We start from the raw sequence: 24,271 nt of genomic DNA on the forward strand, positions 1-24,271 counted from the left end.
CAGTAATGTTTACATTCTGAAAATGAATAACAAACAAAATGTTTAAAAACTATTGCAGAGTTAATCAACTAATTTCAAACCAGTAGGAAATTAATCCTGAGGGACAGAATAAATCTTCATTTCACAAAGCGCAGACAGTTTAGGCATCAGTGAACTAAACAGGTTTTTTAGAAATAATCCAGTGTTTTCGTGATCAGTGTTACTAATGGCCAGATGTTCTTGTAAAATTCCAGATTATTACCTGGATCTAAATTCCACTGTTGCCAAGTGGGATTTGAATTTATGTCTCTAAATTGTTTGTCTAGACCGCTGGATTACTAACATGATAATAGCACTGAGATAGTACAAATGTATCTCTAATCGGTCCCTGCTTATCCAAATGCTGGTAGATCAATTCTCTCTCTCAGAATCTCTTGCAATAATTTCCCCACACTGCTGTTTTGTATCTCCATTGGCAGCTACTGTTTCCTTTCTAAACCTCCACACCTTCACCTACATATGGAATATCAGGGATTTCCTTGATACTACCTGTCAACATTTCTTCATGCACCCTCATTACCTTTCTAATTTCCTTTCTAATTACACCCTGAATCTTCTAAGCTCCTTCAGACTTGCTGCTATGTAGATGTTTGATATATATAGTTTTACTTTCTTTTGTTATATCCGGCTCTGCATGTTGCTTGATATCGATGGGAGATGGGCAATGGGAGCATTTAACCTTTTTTCTAATGGGTATAAATTCTGGACCATCACTCTCTCCTCCTTGTCTCTCCATTTGGTTTTACCAATCTCCTTTTGCTAAATCATATCTCAACTTTGTAAGATTGGAATTTGCACCAATTTAAAACATCTCTCCCAATCTATTTATGTTTAAGAAGGAACTGCAGATGCTGGAAAATCGAAGGTAGACAAAAGTGCTTGAGAAACTCAGCGGGTGTGGCAGCATCTATGAAGCGAAGGAAATAGGCAACGTTTCGGCCCGAAACGTTGCCTATTTCCTTCGCTCCATAGATGCTGCCGCACCCGCTGAGTTTCTCCAGCACTTTTGTCTCACAATCTATTTTTGCCTTTTCTACAACCATGCCAAGCTTGTTAAAATATGAACACTGCCCCCAGTTTGTTCTCGCAATGCCTCTTTACCACATGATTCCCTAAAAATAAGTACTGCCTCCCCTCTTATTTGGCTTGCATTGCACTGATTTTAAAAAATTATTAGAATATACGTATTTCAAGAATTCTGTGACTTCTGTAACCTTTTCATTTAGTACTGTTCCAATTAACGTTAGGGTAATTGAAATACCCAACTATTACAGTTTAATTAATTTTGCACTTCTCAGAAATTTGTATTTATACTTGTTTGTTCTTCCTATGACTTATTCGGAGCCCAGAGTATATCACCATAGTTGTGATTTCCCTTTTCCTTTAGCTTAGTTTAGTTTAGAGATACAACCAGGAAACAGGCCATTTGGCCCAGTGAGTCCCCACTGATCAACGATCACCGTACACTAGTTCTATCCTACAGATTAGCGACAATTTACAGAAGCCAATTAATCTACAAACCTGCACGTCTTTTAGACATGGGAGGAAACCGGAGCACCTGGAGAAAACCCATGTGGTCATAGGGCGAACGTACAAACTCCATACAGACAGCAAGTTAGGATCGAACCCGGGTCTCTGGCATTGTAAGGCAGCACTGTGCCAAAAAACTATTTTTCTATTCAGTGTGTCGGAAGGTGCTTGTTTAAACCGAAGATAGACACAAAAAGCTAAAGTAACTCAGCGGACCAGGTAGTGGAGAAAAAGAGTAGGTGATGTTTCGGGTCAAGACCCTTCTTCAGACTGAGGGGAAAGGGAAATGAGAGATATAGATGGTGATATAGAGAGATATAAAACAAACAAATAAAAGATATATTCAAAAAAGTAAAGATGATCAAGGAAAGGTGGAGCCCACAATGGTCCATTGTTGGCTGTGGGCTAGGAGATAGCAAGATATGCAGACAATGAAACTCAACAGGATGACAGTGAAATGAGTATGACAACTAAGGTGGGGGAGGGACGGAGTGAAAGGGGATGCAAGGGTTACTTGAAGTTATACCGCTGAGTTGTAAGCTGCGCAAGTGAAAAATAAGGTGCTGTTCCTCCAATTTGCATTTGGCCTCACTCTAACAATGGAAGAGGCCCTTGGCAGAAAGGTAGACAGAAAGGGAATGGGAAGGAGAGTTAAACTGTTTGGTAACCAGGAGATCACGTAGGCCAAGACGGACAGAGCAAAGTTGTTCAGCGAAACGATTGCTCAGTCTACATTTGGTTTCACCGATATATAAGAGTCCACACCTGGAACAACAAATACAGTAGATGTGGTTGGAGGAGGTGCAAGTGAACCTCTGCCTAACCTGAAAGGACTGTCGGGGTCCCTGGCCAAACTCGAGGGAGGAGGTATAGGGACAGGTGTTGTATCTCCTGCGGTTGCAGGGGAAGGGACTTGGGGAGGGGGTGGTTTGGGTGGGAAAGGATGAGTTAACCAGGGAGTTGCAGAAAGCAGAAAGGAGATGGGAAGATATGACTATTGGTGGGATTCCGTTGGAGGATGCGAAAATGCCAAATGAAATACCAAATGAAAATATGTTGTATGCGACGGCTGATGGGATGAAAGGTGAGGATTAGGGGGACTCTGTCCCTGTTGTGACTGGGGGAGGGGGAGCAAGAGCGGATCTGCGGGTTACCGAGGAGACGTGTGTGAGGACTTTATCTATGATAGAAGAGGGGAACCCCCATTCTCTAAAGATAGAGGACATCTCTGATGTCCTGGTATGGAATACCTCATCTTGGGCGCAGATGCAGCCCTTTCATATGTTGCTGTCTGTAACAGTTTCTTTTTTAGTGTGGTTGCATAAGAGAGTGAAGCAAATGTCATTCTTGGACAATGCACAAAAGGAGGAAAAGTCAAATGATGGATGGTTAAAAGAAAATGAGAATGAAGATAGCAAACATAGCAAATCTGATATAACCAAGGACACTGGGAAGCTAGAGAGGAAATTGCAGAAGCCCTCGCTGTGATTTATGTCGTCGTTATATTCAGGTGAGGCGTTGGAAGATTGGAGGGAGGCAAATGTTGTGCCTCTATTCAAGAAGGGCTGCAGGGAAAAGGCTGGGAACTACAGGCCAGCTTAACGTCTGTGGTCGGAAACTTATTAGAGAGTATTCTGAGGGATAGGATTTGCATGCACTTACATAGACAAGGACTGATTAGGGATAGTCAATGTGGTTTTATACATGGGAGGTCGTGTCTAACGAATTAACTTTTTGAGGATGTGACCAAAAAGGTCGATGAAGGAAGAGGTATGGACATATGGATTTTAGTAAGGCATCTGACAAGGTTCCGCATTGGAGGCTGCTCTGGAAGGTCAGATCCCATGGGATTCAAGGAGAGATAGCTGAATGGAAGGAAGCAGAGGGTGATGATGGAAGGTTGCTTTTGGGACTTGAAGCCAGTGACTAGTGGTATGCCTCAGGGTTTGGTGCTGGGCCCATTGCTGTTTGTCATCTATATCAATGATTTGGATGAGAACGTACATGAAATGGTTAGCAAGTTTGAAGATGACACAAAAGTGGGTAGTATTATAGTTGGCGAAGATGGTTGTCAAAAATTGCAGCAGGATCTAGATGGGTTGGGCAGGTGGGTTGGGGAATGGTTGATGGAATTTAATACAGAGAAATTGTGAGGTGTTGCATTTTTGGAGCACAAACATGGGTAGAGCCTACACAGTGAACAGTCGGGCTCTGGGGAGTGTTATAGAGCTGAGGGATCTGGGAGTATCGGTACATATTTAATTGAAAGTGGCATCACAGTTACATATCTGAAGAAGGGTCTCGACCCGAAACGTCACCCATTCCTTCACTCCATAGATGCTGCCTCACCCGCTGAGTTTCTCCAGCATTTTTGTCCAGCATCTGCAGTTCCTTCTTAAACATCACAGTTACATATGATGGTTAAAAAGGCTTTTGGTACATTGGCCTTCATCAAATTGAGCATTGCGTGTAGACGTCGGGAGGTCATGTTGCAGTTGTATAAGATTTTACAAGAATGTTGCCAGGACTCGACGGCCTGAGCTATAGGGAGATGTTGAGCAGGTTCTATCGTAACGTTTAAGAAACATTTAGACAGGTACATGGATAGGACAGGTTTAGAGGGATATGAGCCAAATGTAGACAGGAGGATTTAGTGTAGATGGGACATGTATGGGAAAATTGGTGTTTCCATGCTGTGGGACTCTATGACTCTAAATGGCATGCTTGTCAATTTAATCATAAAGAATTGTGATGAAACAATAATTACATTCATATAGATGTAGTGTGATATACAGAACAACCTCACAAGTGCACTTTATAAAAATAGCTGTTTACAGTCATTGACGGGATTTGGTAAACAAAAATTAATTTATATTACTGACCAACTAGAATTCCAGATTGATTCACATATATTCACAAGCATTCCTTATCCAATAGTCACAACAGTTGGAACTAACATTTATATCACAAGATTTACTCCTAACCATTTACTCTACATCAACTCCATATTTGCAACCAACAGGAATTTGTTGTCCTGGCATAACGTAATATTGGACTTTGGGTATTGCTTAATAATCCTACATCTGGGAGTCTTAACACGTGTAATAAACTCGTTGAGATCACCATCATGTTTCTTATCAGCTGACATAATGTCAGTTTGCTTTCTTGGACTGTTTAAATATGGAATTGCAAAGGCTTTGCATGCATTCTGAGATTCTAAATAAACCAGTATGTGTGGAAATATGCTTTATCATAGATTTGCTTTGCTTTCACAGAAAAAGAACCTTGCACTGATTGATATTATTGTGTGTTCTTTTCTAGGAAACTCTCATTGAATGGTGCGATGATAAGGAATTGAATCTTATTTTAACCACTGGGGGAACTGGGTTTGCCCCGAGAGATGTAACTCCAGAGGTGAGTATCCCTGAATAGGTATTCCAGTAATAATATTGACAGAGAAATAGTTGATTATTACGAGTCACATTTAAGCCACCTTTAAAGCCACCTTATGTTTTCCTTATTTCTTATTAATCTATTAACATGGACACATCACGAACATTGATACCACAGAGGGAGGTTGTGCCTTGCTAACTTTAAAAAATACTTTATGGAAGTAACAAAGAGTAGATGAAGAAAATAAATGTTGTTTATTTCAATTGTTAATAAAACATCATACATGTGGCAGGAGTGCACAAAATCGAGGTAAAACTAGCCATGTGGATAACAACATGAGTACTTATACTTTCTTATGACATATAAAGAGGCCATTAAGCCCATCAAGTCCCGGCCAGCTCACGTAACATTTCTATCAGTCCTATTCCCCGACTTATTTCCTTACAACATATTCTCTCTCACATACGCATCAAGATTCCCCCCCCCCCTTCCACACTTGGACAATGTACAGTAACCAATTAACCTACCAAGCAACATGTCTGTGGGATATGGAACCCAGGCAGTAGGGGGAGGAGGGAAAATGTGCAAACTCCACTCGTACAGCACCCAATGTCAGGAACTCTGCTAGCTCATTCCATGGGAGGGCAAATCTTCAAGAATTAGCATTTATATTCAGTAATTAATGGAAAAGTACAATGAGCTGTTTCTTGTAGCGGACCACTTTGGTGGGATGGGGGATTGAGCAAGATTTCTTCATTGGAGCCTACATATTATTTTGTATGAAAAACGTTTGTTCAAAACCCTAATTTATGATTCTCAAGGTATATTCCAACGATTTATGACATAGGATGTAAGATTAATTTCCAAACATTGTATTGAGAAACCATGTCTGGGCTCTTTAATTATAGAATTCCCATCATTGGTCATGCTGTGGCCTGCTTCCCTCAGCTTAAAAATTCACCCCTAAAAAAATGCTGAACATGATACATAATAGTGCCTATTAAACAATGCAATGAGCTGCGGCAACATTTCCCCATGTTTAGCAGAACTAACCGGGCATTCATTTCTGGACGGTTATTTTCTATTGTGCTTGTTGAACAATCAAACATTTTACAGGATAAGGAGACTCAAAATAAAAATCCCATTTTCCATGATGGTGTGGCACAGCATGTGAGTGGTATAAACAGGATTGAAGCATTTAAAATCATGTTCAGCCAGAAGCCAGCTTTCAGCCAATTTGATTCACTCCACACGAAACCAAATGATAACAGAGAATAATATGGGATAAGGCCAACGTCTCAAATGTAGTACTGAATGCTATCATACCTCTAATCATGCCGTTCCAATATAGTTACAACATGGGCGTCTCTCCAACAAAGTGGCAAACTGCCAAGGTTTGCCCTGAACACAAAAACATAGGACAATTCCAATTCAGTAGCCTTCAAGCAATCATTATGCTATTGTTGGAGGGTGTCATTGACAATGCATTCAATGCGTTAATTCTCACTCTGAATTTGACACGGTTCACTTCGCTTCAGATCTCTTAAGAGTCAGGTAGCATTCGTGCAGGAGAATCAGGCATCAGTCTGAAGGTGGGTCCTGACCCAAAACGTTGTCTGTCTATTTCCCCTCACTGATGCTGCCTGACTTGCTGTATTCCTCCAGCAGTTTGTTTCTTGCTCCAGGTTCTAACATTTGCAGTCTATTGTGTCTCAGGCATTGACCATCTCCACTTATCCTTTTCATTACTATCACCATGTCACCGACCATCAGCATCATGTCGGGAGTTCATCACTGACCAGAAATGCAACATGACCAGCCATTTAAATACTGTAACTTGAAGAGCAGGTCAGATGCTGGGTATCCTGCAGCTTGATTCACTTCCTGGTACCAAAAGACTTCCCAAGGGGCTTTATTGGATTTTTCCAGTACATGATAACAGAGACAATACATTATATCAAGCCACAAGTCAGGATGAAATACTTGCCAGTCACAGCTCCATTAATGCTCAAGAAGCCTACCACTATCCAAGGCAAGGCAGTCATCATGATTAGCACCTCATCCATCTCCGTCAACATTAATTCATTTCACCATGTCACTCTGCCTCTGCAGAACTGCAAAATTCTCTGTAGTTATTCAACTGGGTTACTTCAAACATCATCTCCACACCCACAAGTTCCACCACCAAGGACAAGGAAAGTAAGTGGACAGGAACACCATCGGCCTTCATATTCCCCTTCAAGTTGCACATCATTCTGATTGAGAAATGCATCAGCAGACCTTCTTCATCATTGGGTCTAAATCCTAGAACTGTAGCAGTTCATGAAGGTGGCGTACAACAGTTTTCTTAAGAGCAATAAGGCTTGGGCAATAAATACTGACTTTGCCAAAAAACGAGTAAATAAATAAATAAGCGTTGCTAGAATTTCCGTTTTTACCCAGCCATAAATTTCTTGCTTAATTTTGAGTGGCATTTAAATCAAAGCATGCTTTTACCACTCTCTTATTTTTTATTCATAATTTTCAAGTAATTGCAGTTTGAATTAGACCAAGACAGTTGACCCCTTCTGCCTCTCGAATGCCACTTTGCAATCTTTTATTGACTGACTTTGGCCTCATCCCCATGCCTCCCACATTACCAATGTCAAAAATCAAGCAAGGGTCTGCCGCTGGTGGAAACTCCTGGCATCCATGTGCACACACTCTCTTTTCATACTTCTAAGTTCTCTTGTTCAATCTTTGCAATGTTTCTGTAAATTGATTTCCCTGCTTTTCTACTTTGGATTAATTATTATTGTCTTTTGTTCCCCTCATTCTTCAATCAAATGTTTTTTTAAAGCACACTTCTATTAAAACCTGCCTTTCAAACTGCCTTCCCTCAACTAAACTTATTCTTTGAGCTAAATCATGTACAGATTTCATATCACCACCACCCTCCAACCCTTCCACATCTGCATCTTATACCAAATGCAAACCACAATTCCATTTTATTTTTACCATGGCCTTATTTGGTTACACTACTTAATTGCACACTAAAGTCCCTCTGTTCCACTCTACAATTTAAATTTTTTTCATAAAAGCCTGAAAATGAGAGAACACAAACCTGAGTGCAGCAAATGAATTGTGATTAACAATGTACAACACTTTAAGAGAGAATTTATTAATCAGAAATGCAGCTCAGAATCAAATGCAGATAAATTATTGTTTGAAGGTGGAAAATGACAAAGTTCATTAATCTTTAATGATGACATACACGATTCAGCAAATGCATTTAACCACATTCTGCTTTTTAAGTTTCAACCTTTTAACCAAAAATGTTGACCATTGTTGCATTTTTTCAATTTAGTGAAGAATTTACAAAAGTAGCAGTTTGATTCTGCATATTTGCATAAAGCTGTGTATTGAAGTTTATATCTGCATATTTTGTTGCAGTTGTATAAGACGTTGGTGAGACCGCATTTAGAATATTGTGTTTAGTTCTGGGCACCATGTTATAGGAAAGATATTGTCAAGTTTGAAAGGGTTCAGAAAAGATTTACGAGGATGTTGCCAGGATTGGAGGGTGTGAGCTATGGGGAGAGGTTGAATATGCTGGGTCTCTATTCCATGGAGCATAGGAGGATGAGGGGAGATCTTATAGAAGTATACAAAATCATGAGAGGAATAGATCGGGCAGTTGCACAGAGTATTTTGCCCATAGTAGGGGAATCGAGGACCAGAGGACATAGGTTCAAGGTGAAGGTGAAAAGATTAATAGGAATCAGAGGGGTAACTTTTTTCACACAGATAGTGGTGGGTGTATGGAACAAGCTGCCAGTTGAGTCAAGGTAGTTGAGGCTGCGACTATCCCATCGTTTAAGAAACAGTTGGACAGGTACATGAATAGGACAGGTTTGGAGGGTTATGGACCGAACGCAGGCAAGTGGGACTAGGGTAGCTGGGACATTGTTGGCCGGTGTGGGCGAGTTGGGCCGAAGAGCCTGTTTCCACACTGGGTAACTCTATGACTCTATGTCAAACTCAACAATTGATAGAGCAAAGGGGAAGATACAGAGTGCAGAATATAGTTCTCAGCATTATAGGGCATGAATTCCACAGACAAAGTCCAATGTTCACAAGGGGGTAGTGGTGAATCCATCAGTATCCCAGCTTCTGGAAGAACTGTCTTGAAGCCTGATAACAGATTTTAAAGAAGATGTTCCTGAGTCTGGTGGTGTGTGTTTTCAAGCTTCTATACCTTTTGCCAGATGAGAGCAGGGAGAAGTAGGAATGACCAGGGTGGGACATGTCTTAGATTATGTTGGCTGCTTATCGAGGCAGCGTGAAGTGTAGATGGAGTCAATGGTGGGAAGTCTAATCTATGTGATGGATTGAGCTACATCCACAAATCCCTGCAATTTCTTCCAGACTTGGGTAGAGCTGTTCCAAAACCAAACTCTGATGCAACCCGACAGCATGCTTTCTATGATGTGTAGAAGTTAGTAAGAGTCCCTGGAGTCATGCTGAATTTCCTCAGTCTCCTCAGGAAGGAGAGTTGTTGGTATGCCGCCTTGGCTATCGTGTCAAAGTGATTGGTCCATGACAGATCATTGACAATATTAATGCCAAGGAACTTGAAGTTCTCAACCATTTCCACATTGCGCCATTAATTCTGATTGGGGCATGTACTCCACCCCGTTTCTTGAAATCTATAACTAGCTGCTTCGTCTTGCTGACATTGAGGGAGAGATTAATATCCTGACACTATGTCACTAAGTTCGCTAACTTCTTGTACTCTTTTCATTGTTTGTGATTCAGACCCCCACAGTGGTGTCATCTGTGTATTTACCAAGACTAAATCATGAGGACTACCATTGCACAATCCCATGACAGTGATAAAAAAATCGACTCAATCCTCTTGAGTTAGTGTTTTCCTCTGGGTTTATTGTAATACATGTTACCTGAGACAATATATTATATCAGAGGCAGTGAGAAAAAAAGCAATAAGAATTTGGTGGCTTTTATGCCTTTTCTTATGTCAGGCTTAGTGGAATTCTCAAAAGTTGACAGATAGTTAGTGAGTGAGCAGTCATGGATGAAACATGTACTTTAAAAGACAGTTTAAAATTCGCTAACGGAATTAACTCTTGTGCTCCCCATAGATGCATATCCAGCTGGTCTTTTTTTAAACGTTGATTAAGTTGGTGACTCACTGATGGCATAATGATGATCATTAACCTAAATTAAACCATAAATTGGATAGTGTTCTATTGGCAGTGGGATTAATGGTGCAAGAAAAAAACTGAAGATGTCTGATTAAATGTCTGTTATCCAAAACAGATTTTTGATTAGTATTGATTCAGAGCTCTTCTGCCATCAAGATGTTTTATTCTTTATATTGATCGTTTTGTTGTAATCTTCATAAGAAATCATGTCAAAAAGAGGCCTCAAGTTCTGAAGCATTTTAATGTAGTATAGAAAAAGGAGGCATCATCTTAGAAAGTAGAGACTTCATTTTTCTCCATCATTGCATATAAAGGATAGTTGCATAATGTACTGCAAATCTTCATTTGATAACAAATTCCTGAATTATATATTTGCATGTAAGTAGGTAATTATTTTATTCTATGTTTCAGATTTTTAACACGATTAATATTTCAACCTAAACTAATCAATGTGATTTCTTATTAATTCCAAGATCTAATGATTTTTCAATATTCTTGTTAATGTTTTTAAACATAATATTTAAACCTGAATCTTATGTGTTTGGGCTGGCAGAAGAAATCAACCTTGTTTGCTTGCTTTTATGCAAAATTAGTTCTTTAAATGTGTTAAGTAATGAAAAGATATTTTATAAAACATAATTTGTAATTCCAATGTAAATAGATTACTGCTGTGTTTGAATATAGAATTGTACTTTATGCCTGGTAATTATTACAATCTGTTTACTTAAATCAAAATCATTTGCCAATATTGAAGAACTGAGTCCTACAATTCCAGAGACTTTAACATGCAGCCTTGAGATTGTCTCAGATTTCCATTCACCTTTGGTGTAGGTTCTGGAATCTGATAAACTAGTAAGCGGCACAAGTAAAATCAGGAACTCAGTAGGAATAAATTCATAAAGCTTTGCCGTTGTGCTCTATTGTGCATGTTAAGGACCTGGAAATAGCGTGGGGAATGAACTAAGGTATAAGATCAGCCATGATTTTATTGAATGACAGAGCAGATGCACAGGACCATCTGGCACACTTCTGCTTTCATTTTTTATCTTCTTGTCACATTTTATGAGTCTAGTCTTCGGAGGTGTTGAAGAAGATTTGCTGGAATTGTAATTTGGTGAGGGACATCATTTGGGTTTAGTGAAGCTGGATTTGTTCTTGGGGGAAAGAGGTATGAGGGAAATGTTATCTAGAAATGATTAACACCGTAAAAATTTACCCCGTAAGAGGCCGTTTGGTCCACTGCGTTAATTCTCATCTAAATAATGAAGTGTTTTAATGGACTACATAAGAGCAAATATATCCAGAAGTAGATGAATCAATGGCAATGGACACAGATTTAAAGTAACTGATAAAAGAACCAGAAATAAGATGAGAATGATTTGGCTCAGTTGTTGTGTCCTTGACTTCAAAACATCAAAGGATGGATTTCTTTCGTAAATAGCAAACTGCCGCAGGAACTCGGGGAACAAGCAGCTTCTGTGGAGGCAAAGTGATAGTCCACATTACGGGTTGAGACCCTGCATGAGGACTTCCAGCATCTGCATTCTCTTGCTCCGTAAATGTTTAGAAGATCATGGGGCAAAGGCAGGGGAGTAGAACTAATTGAATCTCCATTTCAAAGAAAATGTAGAGATTAGATTGGCGATTTGGCGTCCTTCCCTGCTTCTGTAATTCTCATCTGATATTTTACCCTTGGTTTTAAAAGGTACTTGTGTCAAGAATATAAGTTACTTAGTACAAAACAGAATTATTGGAGCAATTGTTTTTGAAACAAATTGTTTAATTGACATAATTCAGACGTAATTTATATAGACTTTGATCTAATTGCTTTAAAAAGTGCCTTTGAATCTGATAAATTCATCAGACTTGTCTGTGTTATGCATTTTTTCTTAATCTCAAAAGATCTCCACTCTGTCAACAATAAAGCTTTATAATTACTGTGAGCCAACTGTGTGCATTAGTGAAAGGTCTGCAAATGTTTGAATTATTGCTCAGGGATAAAACTAATTGTGTTTCCTTTGGTGATTTACTGATGCCTGCATGTTCCACTGAGTCAGATGTTCATAGTGTGCTGAAACTGAACAATGCCTTTATGGACAGAATTATTTCTAACAGTGTTGGATTATTGATTACATTTCACAGTGACACTATTAACATATATAAGATCAGATTCTTTAACTGAAGATTCAACAATTCAGTCCCGTTTTCCCTCTCCCAATCTTTCCCCGTAGCATTGAAAAATATTTTCTATTAAATACCCAACAGTTTCCCAATTAAAACCTCTGATTGGCTGGGTTGTATAAAATATTGTTTTCACAAACATGCCTTTTGCATTTTTCTATGTCTTTTGGTCATTCTGAGATGCTGGGTATGTCAATTGAACCATAACAACCCCAAGAACTTCCAGTGCAGCCTTGCTCGAAAAAGTCTAAATTATTCCATCCTTAGTACTTGTAATTGTTATGGGATATTATGTTTTGTGGCAGAGTAGAATCAATCACTCAAAAAACAACTCCTGTTTGAAATAAGACAATGAAAATTAGGTTGAAAGATTGATCTATGAATATAGAATGTAGGAACAGTCTCAGTCATTCTAAGCATGTATCAACATCCATGTTGCACCAATTTGCTAACACATTGATCTGAAATTGGTTATTTCATTTTATTCAAAAAGGTGCAGAATAATTGCTTGGAATAATTATGTGGTATAATTGTAAAGGAATATCGTGAGAAACAGTATGAAAATAGATGAACTCCATTTAATGAGCCAGTGGTAGGTCTGCATTGTTAGTTCATGTTTGGATTCTGAGAAGTTCCTCCTCTCACTCAAGTCCTTTTCCATCCTTGTGTCGTTTCTTTAACTCCAGTACTAAACAGGCGACAGAGCCTGCTATAGTCCCAGTTTGGATCTATCCTGCTGACTATACCCAATCCAACCACGACCATTTTGTTTTTGCATTCCGCTTTCATCTCGATGCTGTCTCGTGCAACCTTCCCTCTCTGAAGCCACCTTTTTGACTGCTCGAGTTCCTTCAACACTGTCCATCTGCTTCTCTCTCCTTTAATGACAAAGTCTCAGACCTGAAACATGAAAAAAAAAATTTCCACAGTTGTTACCTGACCTGCTGAGCGTTTCCACATTTTATTTTTATAAGTTTTCATGAGCTGCGCCTTCCTTGTACAACCATTCTGAGATCACTAATTTCTCTTTGGGCCATTCCTTTACCTTCACACTATCCTTTCAGCTGTTTCATTAAGCAGCAGCATGCTGAACGTGCTGCAGTATCCTGGAACTGCCACATAATGTTTATGGTACAATTTGTATTCAACCAACGTACAAAATTGGATTTTAAGTCTTCCTGGAGTAGATTTATATCTGTTTGTCTTCGCAAGTGATATTGTTGACGATCTTTCTGTATTTAGCTCCCTGCTAATTGACATGTAAACAAAAATAGTGCTCTTTAGTTTACAGTTTTGTTGATGTGTTTGATATAATTGAATAGTTGGCAGTATGTACAAGGTGTGAGATGTGAATGTGTGGCTTGCTGCAATGAAATGTGTGAGAGGGTGCAGTGTAGCATGTGAATTTTAGGCACAAGTCATGATTGATAACTGATAGTTGGATATGAGGTGCAGTATGTGAGGCTAATGCTGGATTTAATGCATTGGAAGGGAGATGCATTCCCTGGCCCTGGGACATATGTAAGATATTTGAACTTTATGTAGTATTGAATTCATTTCTTTAGGTGTTGAGCTCCACTTCTTTCTGCTCCCACTGCCTTTACAGTAATTATCAGGGGAACCTTCTGACTCACTGAAAAAAGTCAGGCATTCCGCACCTCCTCCACCAATGTTTCCACTATAGTGTCAAAAACCTGTTGAGTCATTTCTGAAAGTTGTGCAGATCCAAATGAATTCCAGAACACCACTGCATCCACTATACAGGCTGGTTTAATTAATGTTGACGAGCTTCAAGTAATTCTGGTCACCCACAAATTAGGTACCTATTAAGACGACAAACCATTGAATAGTGCAATTGTGACTGGTTGTAATGAGTAGGAAGCATGCTGTTTTGGAAAAAGCAGGAGTTGATGACATGAGTTCTGGGCCTACCTAATTTAGTTTTTTGGTCTTTGAATAATAACATGCTGAACTTGCAACAAAATCATTAAGCACAATTTGAATTCAGCTAACTTAGAAAAATGACTTCAGAGGCATGTCTGATTGGTTATGCCTGTTAGCTGTCTGGATAACATTCATGATGATCAGGGAGATGCTTCGATACGCTCATAACTTAGATTCCAAAGTAATGTTCGTAGCTTGTTTCTATATGGTGTTTAAACTGAAATTAACGTGTTGATTTAATGTGCTAATTAATTAGTAATTGTATAATATTTGCCCTCCTTCTTATTAACCATATTGGTCCTCGTCTCCGTTGCTCTTCGATGTCCTACTCTGTCTTCCATGAATTCCCTGCTGAAATTGGTTCTTGTATCTCGATTCTGCTTTCTCATAGCCATCACTGTTTTCCTCAGATGCTGAGGCTCTTGTTTCATACATCATTCCCCTCCACCCCGCCCACCCCCTCTCCATTTCACATTATTCCAAACTGAACTGATCACCTTTGCTTTCTTAAGTTGGAAACCCTTTTCCGCATGTCATAGGACAGCACAATGGCGCAGCAGTGGAGTTGCTGCCTTACAATGCTAAAGACCCGGGTTTGATCCTGACTACGGGTACTGTCTGTACGGAGTTTGCCTGTTCCCTCTGGGTGAGTCAGAAGGTTCCCATAGGTTTTATCATGGTACTCCGGTTTCCTCCCACATTCCAAAGATATGTAAATTTATAGGTCAACCGTCTTCTGTCATTTGTCCCTAGTGTTTAGGATAGAACTAGTGTTCAGGCGATCATTGGTTGGTGCGGACTCAGTGGGCCGAAGGGCCTGTTTCCACACAGTCTCTAAATTAAACTAAACTTCTCTCATTCCCCACTGGTATTATGCATATTGTTCCCTGTGTCTCCCATCCTTGATTTCTGGGAAAGGTAGTCCTAATAGTCTCAGCCTATATTTCCAGGAATCATTTCAGTGAATATGCTCTCTAATTCTGAACCTCGATGCATAGTTAAATAATGTAACAATGATTTCCTTGAAATCCAATTGCCAATTATTTCCTTGAAACCTCTTGATTGAGTAACCACAGAGCGGAAAACAATGATTGTTATTTGGATTGAACAGATGGTTTCAGTGTTCAACTGGAAGCATTCTGGCCACATTTTACAACTATTTACAGGCAAGGAATTGGGCAGATAGGAAACCAAACCTACAAGGCATTTCATGTTGAGAGAAGGAGAACAATGTGGCTAAACGTGTATAAAGCGAGATATTAAAGATGATGCTACCCGCTCATGAACATAAGGACTATTAAAAAGAAAGTTGAATTTTCAGAAAGTTCGTCAGATTCATGAGGTTGTAAATGTAACAATGTGGTTAATTATTTAGTTGTTTGGTAGCAAACTGTCAGGGAGAGAGGAGACAAGAAAGAAATTGGTTACATTATTTAACTCTCCAATGAAGTTCAAAATCCACATTTTTTCTGTTCTTTTAAAATATTATTTTCAACAGAAATTGAGTACATATGTGAGATGATAAGTCTGCAACAGAAACAAGCAAACTTGGGAATGATGGATGAAAGAAATGAGCCCAAATCAAACACCACAGAAGAGGAACGTCTTGCAAAAGAAAATGCATAAAAGAGATTTAGAGATTTGCATCCTTATGATGACTGAAACTGTAGACCCTTTTGAGGGACTGCTGAGATACCATTAACTCCTTTGCTTCCTGTGATCTTCTGTGACTTTTTTCTCCCATTTTGTTTTAGCATGGTTAATTCACCGCCAGCATCATATGCATAAGAAGAACAATATTAAATGATTCTTTACTTATAAAAGTTTTCATCTCACTTAACTCTTTGTGGCACCTTTACTAGATATGTGCAATTCACCATATACAAAGTAAATGGGGACAACTAATTTGTTACCACACCACAGTGAGATGTTAGTATGTTGTTCCCTATGGTTTGTAATTCTTGTGAGCATTGTTACAATACATGTTGAGTTTGTGTAATGCAAAATATGAAGATGGTTTGTAAGATCAAAGTCGAAGTCTGATTTCTTGAACAAAGATGTTTTTTCTCTTTCTTGGTGAACATCCTTAAATAAATGCTCAAATTTCCACTATGTATGAGCTGCAAACACAGTCAAACTTACTAATTTCATTCCTCTCAAATGAACCAGACAACCAGCACAGTTACAAAACAAAGAAGAGAGCATCTTGCCCTGTATTTGCAAACAAACGTTCAGCTTTTTCAGGTACAATTTACACATACTTGGAAAAAAGAGTGCAGTATTTTTTTTAGAAAATCTTAAAAATAGCAAAATTACTTTAAACACATTAATCACTCCTGTTTTCACTCTCCATTTTGCAAAAAAAACTTATTTTTCATTCCCTCAAGGGCATTTCATTCGCTTTCTTTACAGTATCAAGGATATGCTTGAAATTATTAATGAAAGTGCAGTATTCTACGTAATTATGTCTTTGACCATTGAACTTCATCCCTCTCCTTTAATTTATTTTTCTTTGGCTTCGGGGCTAAAATGGGCTTTCATATTTTAGTTCATTTTAATTTTTAATCTTACAAAGAATCAACCTTGTCTGCTGTATGGAGTTTGCAATCTTTTATTGGGTCGTATTATGGTGGTGGACGAATGCATGTTGCAGAATGGAGATTCCTGCAAAATTTACTGATTCAAACTTAACCTTTTAAAGCGTCATTTCAAATAGATGGTCCCCTCTTGGTATCCATAGCTTCAAACCACGATAAGTATCCTCTTTATAATTCCACTGTATATTATCATGCTGCTTTTATTTCTGAGGATTGTACAATATTTTCAAAGCACAGAGACAAGGCATTCAACCTAGCTGATCTATGGCAGTGTTATTGCTCCTCAGGAGCTTTCATTTAACTTATTTTTACACCCCTTCCACATTTCTAACTTTTTTCTCAATTATATACCTTGGTATCTTACCTTTAAATGTATTTATTTATCCCAAATATTCCATGTTGGAATGAATTTTCAATTCAAACTCCATGAAACATATAAGCATAGAAAATAGATGCAGGAGTAGGCCATTCGGCCCTTCGAGCCAGCACTGCCATTCGATATGATCATGGCTGATCATCTAATATCAGTACCCCGTTCTTGTTTTCTTCCCTTATCCCTTGATACCGTTAACCCTAAGAGCTATATCTAACTCTCTCTTGAATACATGATTAAGAAGTTTCAACTGAATTCCTTTCTAGATTTATTAATATCCGTTTTGTATTTATAATCAATGGTTTTGGAGCCTCCATGATGGAAACAAGCATTTCTCCTACATTTCAGTGTAAAAGTGAATTATGAATGGAGTGCATTTTCTCTGCAAAGAAATGCTCCAAGTATAATCTCAAGAGTTCCAATTGAAATCGCATACCTATTTTTAAAATTTGTGCATTTTGAAAAAGCAATTTTCTGCAAATAATTAACTGCTACCATCAAATAATAATTCAGCGTCCCTACTCCTAAACCTATCACTATAACTTTATTAAGTGTCTGAAAACGTTATTCTTCCATTATTGTAAAGTTTTTTGTGTGTGCATAAATGAATTATTTGACTTCACTGAGACGATGGATGTTGGTGATTTCCTCTTTAGCCACATATTGATAGTGTCCTGTTTGTGCTGCATAGTTAGACACAGAATAAATCTCACATCATTTTGGCTTAACCCAGGCATCAGACCTTGCAGCATCTAATAAATCACATCATGCACCAACCATGAGTTTCAAAGTCAGGCATTTGAATGTAGTATGTCTAATTGTGCACCAACTTTTTGAGAGATACCAAAGATTTATGGCCAAGTTTCATCAGTCTAGGTTTGAACCCAGCATTTAATGGAGTCAGATGGTTACAGTAGAAGCCATTGTACTGAATCTTAATTATATTCTTCAATATTTCTTGCGTTGCACTAAATCAGAAAATGCTGGAAACACTCAGACATGAGTCCATATGCGCTTTTTGGCTCTGCATGCCTTTTTGCTTGTGCATCTTGCTGACACTAGCCATCTGCCATTACATACATCTTTAGGGAGAACAGACAAAATAATTAAGTTTTCACCTTTTGTCAAATGAACTGAACTTACAAGAGAAATAAATAGGAAATTGTGTTGACTATTGGATAATTAAAATATCAACTCAATACCAAATTTGGATGTTTAATTGTTTTATAGAATAATATAGTTTTTAATTCCAGATGACTAAAGAAGTGATAGAAGGCAAGGCTTTGCAATGGTCTTGGCTATGCTGATGGGTTAGTTTGATTAGCATTCTTTAGGGCATGCTGTTTTCCCCTTATTTTATACTTTCTAAAATTTTATCACTGACAGTATCTTTGTGCTTTGATTTGTCTGTTCTCTCCACAGATGCACCCTGACTTGCTGACTGTTTCCACTCTTTTCTGTTTTTGTTTCAGATCCTCTGCAACCGCAGTATTTTGTCTTTTTCAGATGAGCAATCTTTTCACTTTGGATACAAAATAAGGTTTATGATGCAAAAAGAGAATATCTTGGGGATAGCAACTGGTGGTGGGGAAGAGTGGCTTTTTACAGTCAAAAGCATGATCTGATACCAATTTTTTATATTTAATCGTCTTTTCTTTTGTATTTCTACTTTTAGGCCACTAAAGAGGTTATAGAAAGAGAGGCTCCTGGAATGGCACTGGCTATGCTAATAGGTTCTTTGAATGTCACTCCTCTGGGGATGTTGTCCAGGTAAGGTAGCATACGTCATACTTATTCTGACTATAAATCCCTGTATGTTATTCACGCAAATGTATTACACAGCAAATTTGTAAATGTGAACTTGATACTTTTGATCTATTCTTACCTTTGTGATTGCCTAAAGCAGCAACATACTAAAACACATGTATTAAAGTCGGGGATGGAGAATTATTTTCAAAAACATTTTATGTTATGGAGTCAAGTTAATAGGCAACTAATTCAAATATAGTTTAGTTTATTCTCATATACAACAGTGTGCAATGAAAGCCCTTGTTCACAAGAAGTGGATAGAGTAAACAGGCAATGATAATCATCTCTGATGATAAAATTAATCGTATATAAATCTGAAGTGCTGTAGTGCAAAGAAAGCAGTGTGAAATGCCAGAATACTTGAATATGGCAGTTAAGAGGAAGAGAATGCGGCAGGACTTCTACGAAGGGCGTGTGAAAGAGGCGATTGGTTCAGAAGTCGGATAGCAAAGGGGAAGAAGCTGTCCTTGAGTCTGAGCGTCTTTATATCCTTTTCTAGTAAAGCAAATGAGATAGCAGTCTTTTCCTTTGGTAAACTTAACTGAGCAACCCCTTTGGGACAATTGTGTCCTTTGAATGCCGACCGGTTGCATCGTGGCTTGGTTCGGCAACTTGAGTGCCCTGGAAAGGAAAAGACTACAAGAGTAGTAAACACTGCCCAGTCTATCATCGGCTCTGACCTCCCTTCCATCGAGGGGGATCTATCTCAGTCGCTGCCTCAAAAAGGCTGGCAGTATCATCAAGGACCCACACCATCCTGGCCACACACCCATCTCCCTGCTACCTTCAGGTAGAAGGTACAGGAGCCTGAAGACTGCAACAACCAGGTTCAGGAATAGCTACTTCCCCACAGCCATCAGGCTATTAAACTTGGCTCGGACAAAACTATGAACATTAATAGCCCATTATCTGGTATTTGAACTTTATCAGTTTATTTATTAATGTGTGTATATATTTATATAATGGTATATGGACACACTGATCTGTTTTGTAGTCAATGCCTACTATGAACTGTTGTGCTGAAGCAAAGCAAGAATTTCATTGTCCTATCAGGGAAACGTGACAATAAACTCACTTGAACTTGAACTTGAGATATGAATTGAGGATCCTTGTCTGTATACATTGACTGCCTGTAGTGATCTAGTTCCATGGCATCAACGAACATTTTTAGATTATAAAAATCACTGCATAAATGCCTAGTTCCAAAAAGCATTATAAACTCGCTATACGCCCGTCCCCATGCTTCTTCTATACTCATAGGAGTTTTGTTCCCACATCCGTATGAACTTACCAGAGCACTATTTCAACACATCTTTTAGCGCACTGTTTCCAAACACCTTTTGAACTCTGTGCAGCTCTATTCCCGTGATTGTTTAAAATCGCAGGGTGGTCCCATTCCCACACTCCTTATATCAGTGTATTGTCTTTCCTATGCTCCCTATGCAGTGCAGTTGTATAGGGCTGCAGTTGTATAGGGCCCTGGTAAGACCACATCTGGAGTATTGTGTACAGTTTTGGTCTCCTAATTTGAGGAAGGACATCCTTGTGATTGAGGCAGTGCAGCGTAGGTTCACGAGATTGATCCCTGGGATGGCGGGACTGTCATATGAGGAAAGATTGATAAGACTAGGCTTGTATTCACTGGAGTTTAGGATGAGAGGGGATCTTATAGAAACATATAAAATTATAAAAGGACTGGACAAGCTAGATGCAGGAAAATTGTTCCCAACCAGGGACCACCGTCTTAGAATAAAGGGGAGGTCATTTAAGACTGAGGTGAGAAAAAACATTTCCACCCAGAGAGTTGTGAATTTGTGGAATTCCCTGCCACAGAGGGCAGTGGAGGCCAAATCACTGGATGGATTTAAGAGAGAGTTAGATAGAGCTCTAGGGGCTAGTGGAACCAAGGGATATGGGGAGAAGGCAGGCACGGGTTATTGATTGGGGACGATCAGCCATGATCACAATGAATGGGCCAAATAGCCAAATGGCCTCCTCTTGCACCTATTTTCTATGTTTCTATGCAGTCACCTGATTCATTGAAAAATTTATGACACTACTATGTGAACATTTTTTGAAGAAAAAAATTAAAAGTGGGTTGGGGTGTTAATGGAAATAATACCCCAGTAGACCTGAAAATCTTGCCAGTTTGGCACAACCAAAGGTTCTAGATGTTTGGAGTTCTACCCAGTTAATATAAACAACAATCTGTGTTTCTTCAATTATTTTAGCACAAAGAACATTTTAAATATATTAAAAACTAATGAGAATAAGGAGATTGTGTTCATGGTTGTGTCTAAGTTGCAGATAATGTTACTTTGTATTGCATGTAAACTGTGCATTCCCTTACAATTAATATATTTCTATTGTCAGACCCGTATGTGGAATAAGGGGTAAAACTCTGATTATTAATCTGCCCGGTAGCAAGAAAGGTTCACAGGTAGGACTTACATTTTTTTTCATTATTATTGCATTGGAGATTATGACGCTAAATATATAGTACACTTGCATCGGTAGAGATAGATACTTGATTTTCAATATAGATGATGGCCCAAAGGCCTCTCTAGACTGACTATGATTCTATTGTGTGCACAGTTAATTAAAGTTGTTTCACTCTTGTCAAGCCTTCTTTTATGGTTACCTTCCCTTCCCATGTAAAATGCAGCATATTTCCATTTGTCCCTGTTGTTTTGGCACACATAATTAACTGTTTCATTCCATATCTATTCTGCTGTGTCAAGATGAGTTGCAAAACTATCATTTCTATGCATCATGTTGTTCAGAACAGCAAATACCATATCAGAAATGTACTTTGAAAAATGTCCTTTGTTTCTATGCGTCCCACAAAAATACAATGCGTAATTGAACAAATGATTCCTATTTTCTGTGGTCGACAGAATACCCATTCAAAAGCTGCAAACATGAATACAGCAGCGTTACCACCAATAATGAGAAGAAAATCAATGACAAAATCCATGTGATTACAGCAAATGTAACAGACATTTATCCCACTTGATTAATTTATTGATTCTTGCCTGGTTTATGAAGTCATCCAGTATGTAGAGTGTGGTAAACTTGGTTATTTAAAAGATTTCCTTTGCATTATTTACTTTGAATTAAGTTAATTGAACTTATATCTACAAACTTGTGTTATCTGACTACTATATATTACTTGAATGTTTATCATTTGACTTTTAAATTGCATGCAGGAATGCTTCCAGTTTATATTACCTGCCCTACCTCATGCTATCGACTTGTTGCGAGATGCAGTTGTGAAAGTGAAAGAGGTTCATGATGAGTTGGAGGACCTTCCATCACCTCCGCCACCACTGTCTCCTCCTCCTACCACCAGCCCACACAAACAGACAGAAGACAAAGGTGTTCAGTGTGAAGATGAGGAGGAAGAGAAGAAAGACAGTGGAGTGGCTTCCACTGAAGAGAGTTCGTCCTCACATATCACTGCAGCAGCCATAGCAGCTAAGGTAAAAAACTTCCCGCAGAATAAGGATAATCATACATGTAGAATCAATCCTACCTATTTCATTGTTACCCATCAAATCATTTTTGCTTGTTTTTCTCCAGTTGCCTGTGTTTTCCTGTCATAGTGCTGATAGTTGTGTTGTACATCAGAACTTCCAACTTGTACACAGTCCCGCTCCTGTCATGGCTAAAGGTGGTAAACCTGTCCCTGGTTTCATTGGTCATCACTCTCATTCTGCCATCAATGCAGGAGAGCCGGTAAGAGACAGCAAAGAGGCATTAACAGTAAACATCTGACAATATGTTGTCCTTCGCGAGGAAATGAACCACTTGCACTGATTTTATTGTTTCAATTAGACCATTTTAGCCATTTAGATGATCTGTTTCAAGATGTTCATCTTCCTATTATATTCTCACCAAATTATGTATCTGCATAATTGTGATTTTTTTTTTTCCATTGTTCACATTGACATCATGTGACTCATTCGTTAATCATTTTGTTCATTTGTCACGAAGCACTAGATATAAAATGTCCTTGTGCTTTTTCACTGATTGATTAAATGACTAAATACCTTCCCTTCAGAACAGTTTGTGGGGTTAAATGTTGAGGACTAGTATTGCTCAATTAGAATTAGACAGGTGGTTGAGAAATAAGTTATGGCCTGAAGATCCCAGTGCCTATGAGCAACATATATTGCCGCAATTGTTTTTACTGACAGACTCCACTAATGTGAAGTTTGTTTGCAGATTTAAAGGTGATATTAGTTTTGAATTATAATAATTATTAGTGTATCTGGATTCACATTGAAAATAATTGTAAAATTGAAAAACCGAATCATTCTGTTGAGATAAATCAATTGGATTTGTAGCTACTTATCTGGTGTTGCTGGGCACTATACATTGCAGTTGATAAGATCTTGAGTTGCTCTTCAGTTTTCCTTTAAAATTGCCTTTTGAGATTTCCCAGACCTTTTTGGAAAATGTGGATTAGCTTTACTTCAAAAGCTGCAATATAACTGAAACGTGGTGAAGGTGGCAGGTTACCCTTCAAAAAGGGCTCACAATCATCTTGGGTTTAAGAAACAGGAATGATGTAATGGAAATAAAGTAATAAAGCTTGCTTTCATATAATTATTCTTGATGGTCCAACCTACTTAGAGAAACTGAAGTTGAGTCAAATCAATTGCTGTTATTTTTTGATAGCTATATCATTCCTGCATTGACCATACATTTTTCAATCTCCCAGAGGAGACTCAATTTTAGAAGTTTGTTAAAATATCCAGTTTGCACAACATTTTTTTTATTTTTTTGCTTTATAATTTATATGAAAGATTTTTAATCAATAGATTCAACTTAAGATTGATGCATGTCACTAAAAACTAACATTGGGAAACCATACTGTGCAGAAGTGATCATTCCTGCCATCTGAGTGCAAGTGATCGATTTCCATAAGTGTAATAATTATAAATGTTTTATACAATTTATAACATTTAATTAATATGATTTATGATTAATGTTAAGTATGAAATTATTGAGACTGTTGCCTGTTAGTGTTGTAAATATGTAGTAACACATTTTGTGTTGATTAAATTAAGAAATATCCTACTCTGTAATACTGGTACTACATGTTATCAAAATGTTGCTTAATTATACAGATATGTAATTTCAGAATTGTAACATGAAGAATTGCTTAGAGATAAGTATTACTATTTTATGTCGTA

The 24,271-nt window shown here is 38.3% G+C and overlaps 1 protein-coding gene across 12 annotated transcripts in view; it reads left to right on the forward strand.

The window, feature by feature from the left end:
* gphn (gephyrin) overlaps positions 1 to 24,271 on the forward strand; it is a 458,009-nt gene that overhangs the window by 241,008 nt on the left and 192,730 nt on the right. For 9 of the 12 annotated variants that reach the window (XM_033026893.1, XM_033026884.1, XM_033026887.1 and 6 more), the window contains exons 4-8: positions 4,891 to 4,983; positions 18,937 to 19,031; positions 21,444 to 21,510; positions 22,280 to 22,552; positions 22,653 to 22,808. In XM_033026893.1, the coding sequence (XP_032882784.1) occupies positions 4,891 to 4,983; positions 18,937 to 19,031; positions 21,444 to 21,510; positions 22,280 to 22,552; positions 22,653 to 22,808 (684 nt within the window). The remainder of the gene's footprint in view (positions 1 to 4,890; positions 4,984 to 18,936; positions 19,032 to 21,443; positions 21,511 to 22,279; positions 22,553 to 22,652; positions 22,809 to 24,271) is intronic. The other 3 variants (XM_033026894.1, XM_033026895.1, XM_033026896.1) reach the window with 1 other exon arrangement.

Source organism: Amblyraja radiata, chromosome 9 (assembly GCF_010909765.2).
Source record: "Amblyraja radiata isolate CabotCenter1 chromosome 9, sAmbRad1.1.pri, whole genome shotgun sequence".
In the NCBI taxonomy this organism is placed as follows: domain Eukaryota; kingdom Metazoa; phylum Chordata; class Chondrichthyes; order Rajiformes; family Rajidae; genus Amblyraja; species Amblyraja radiata.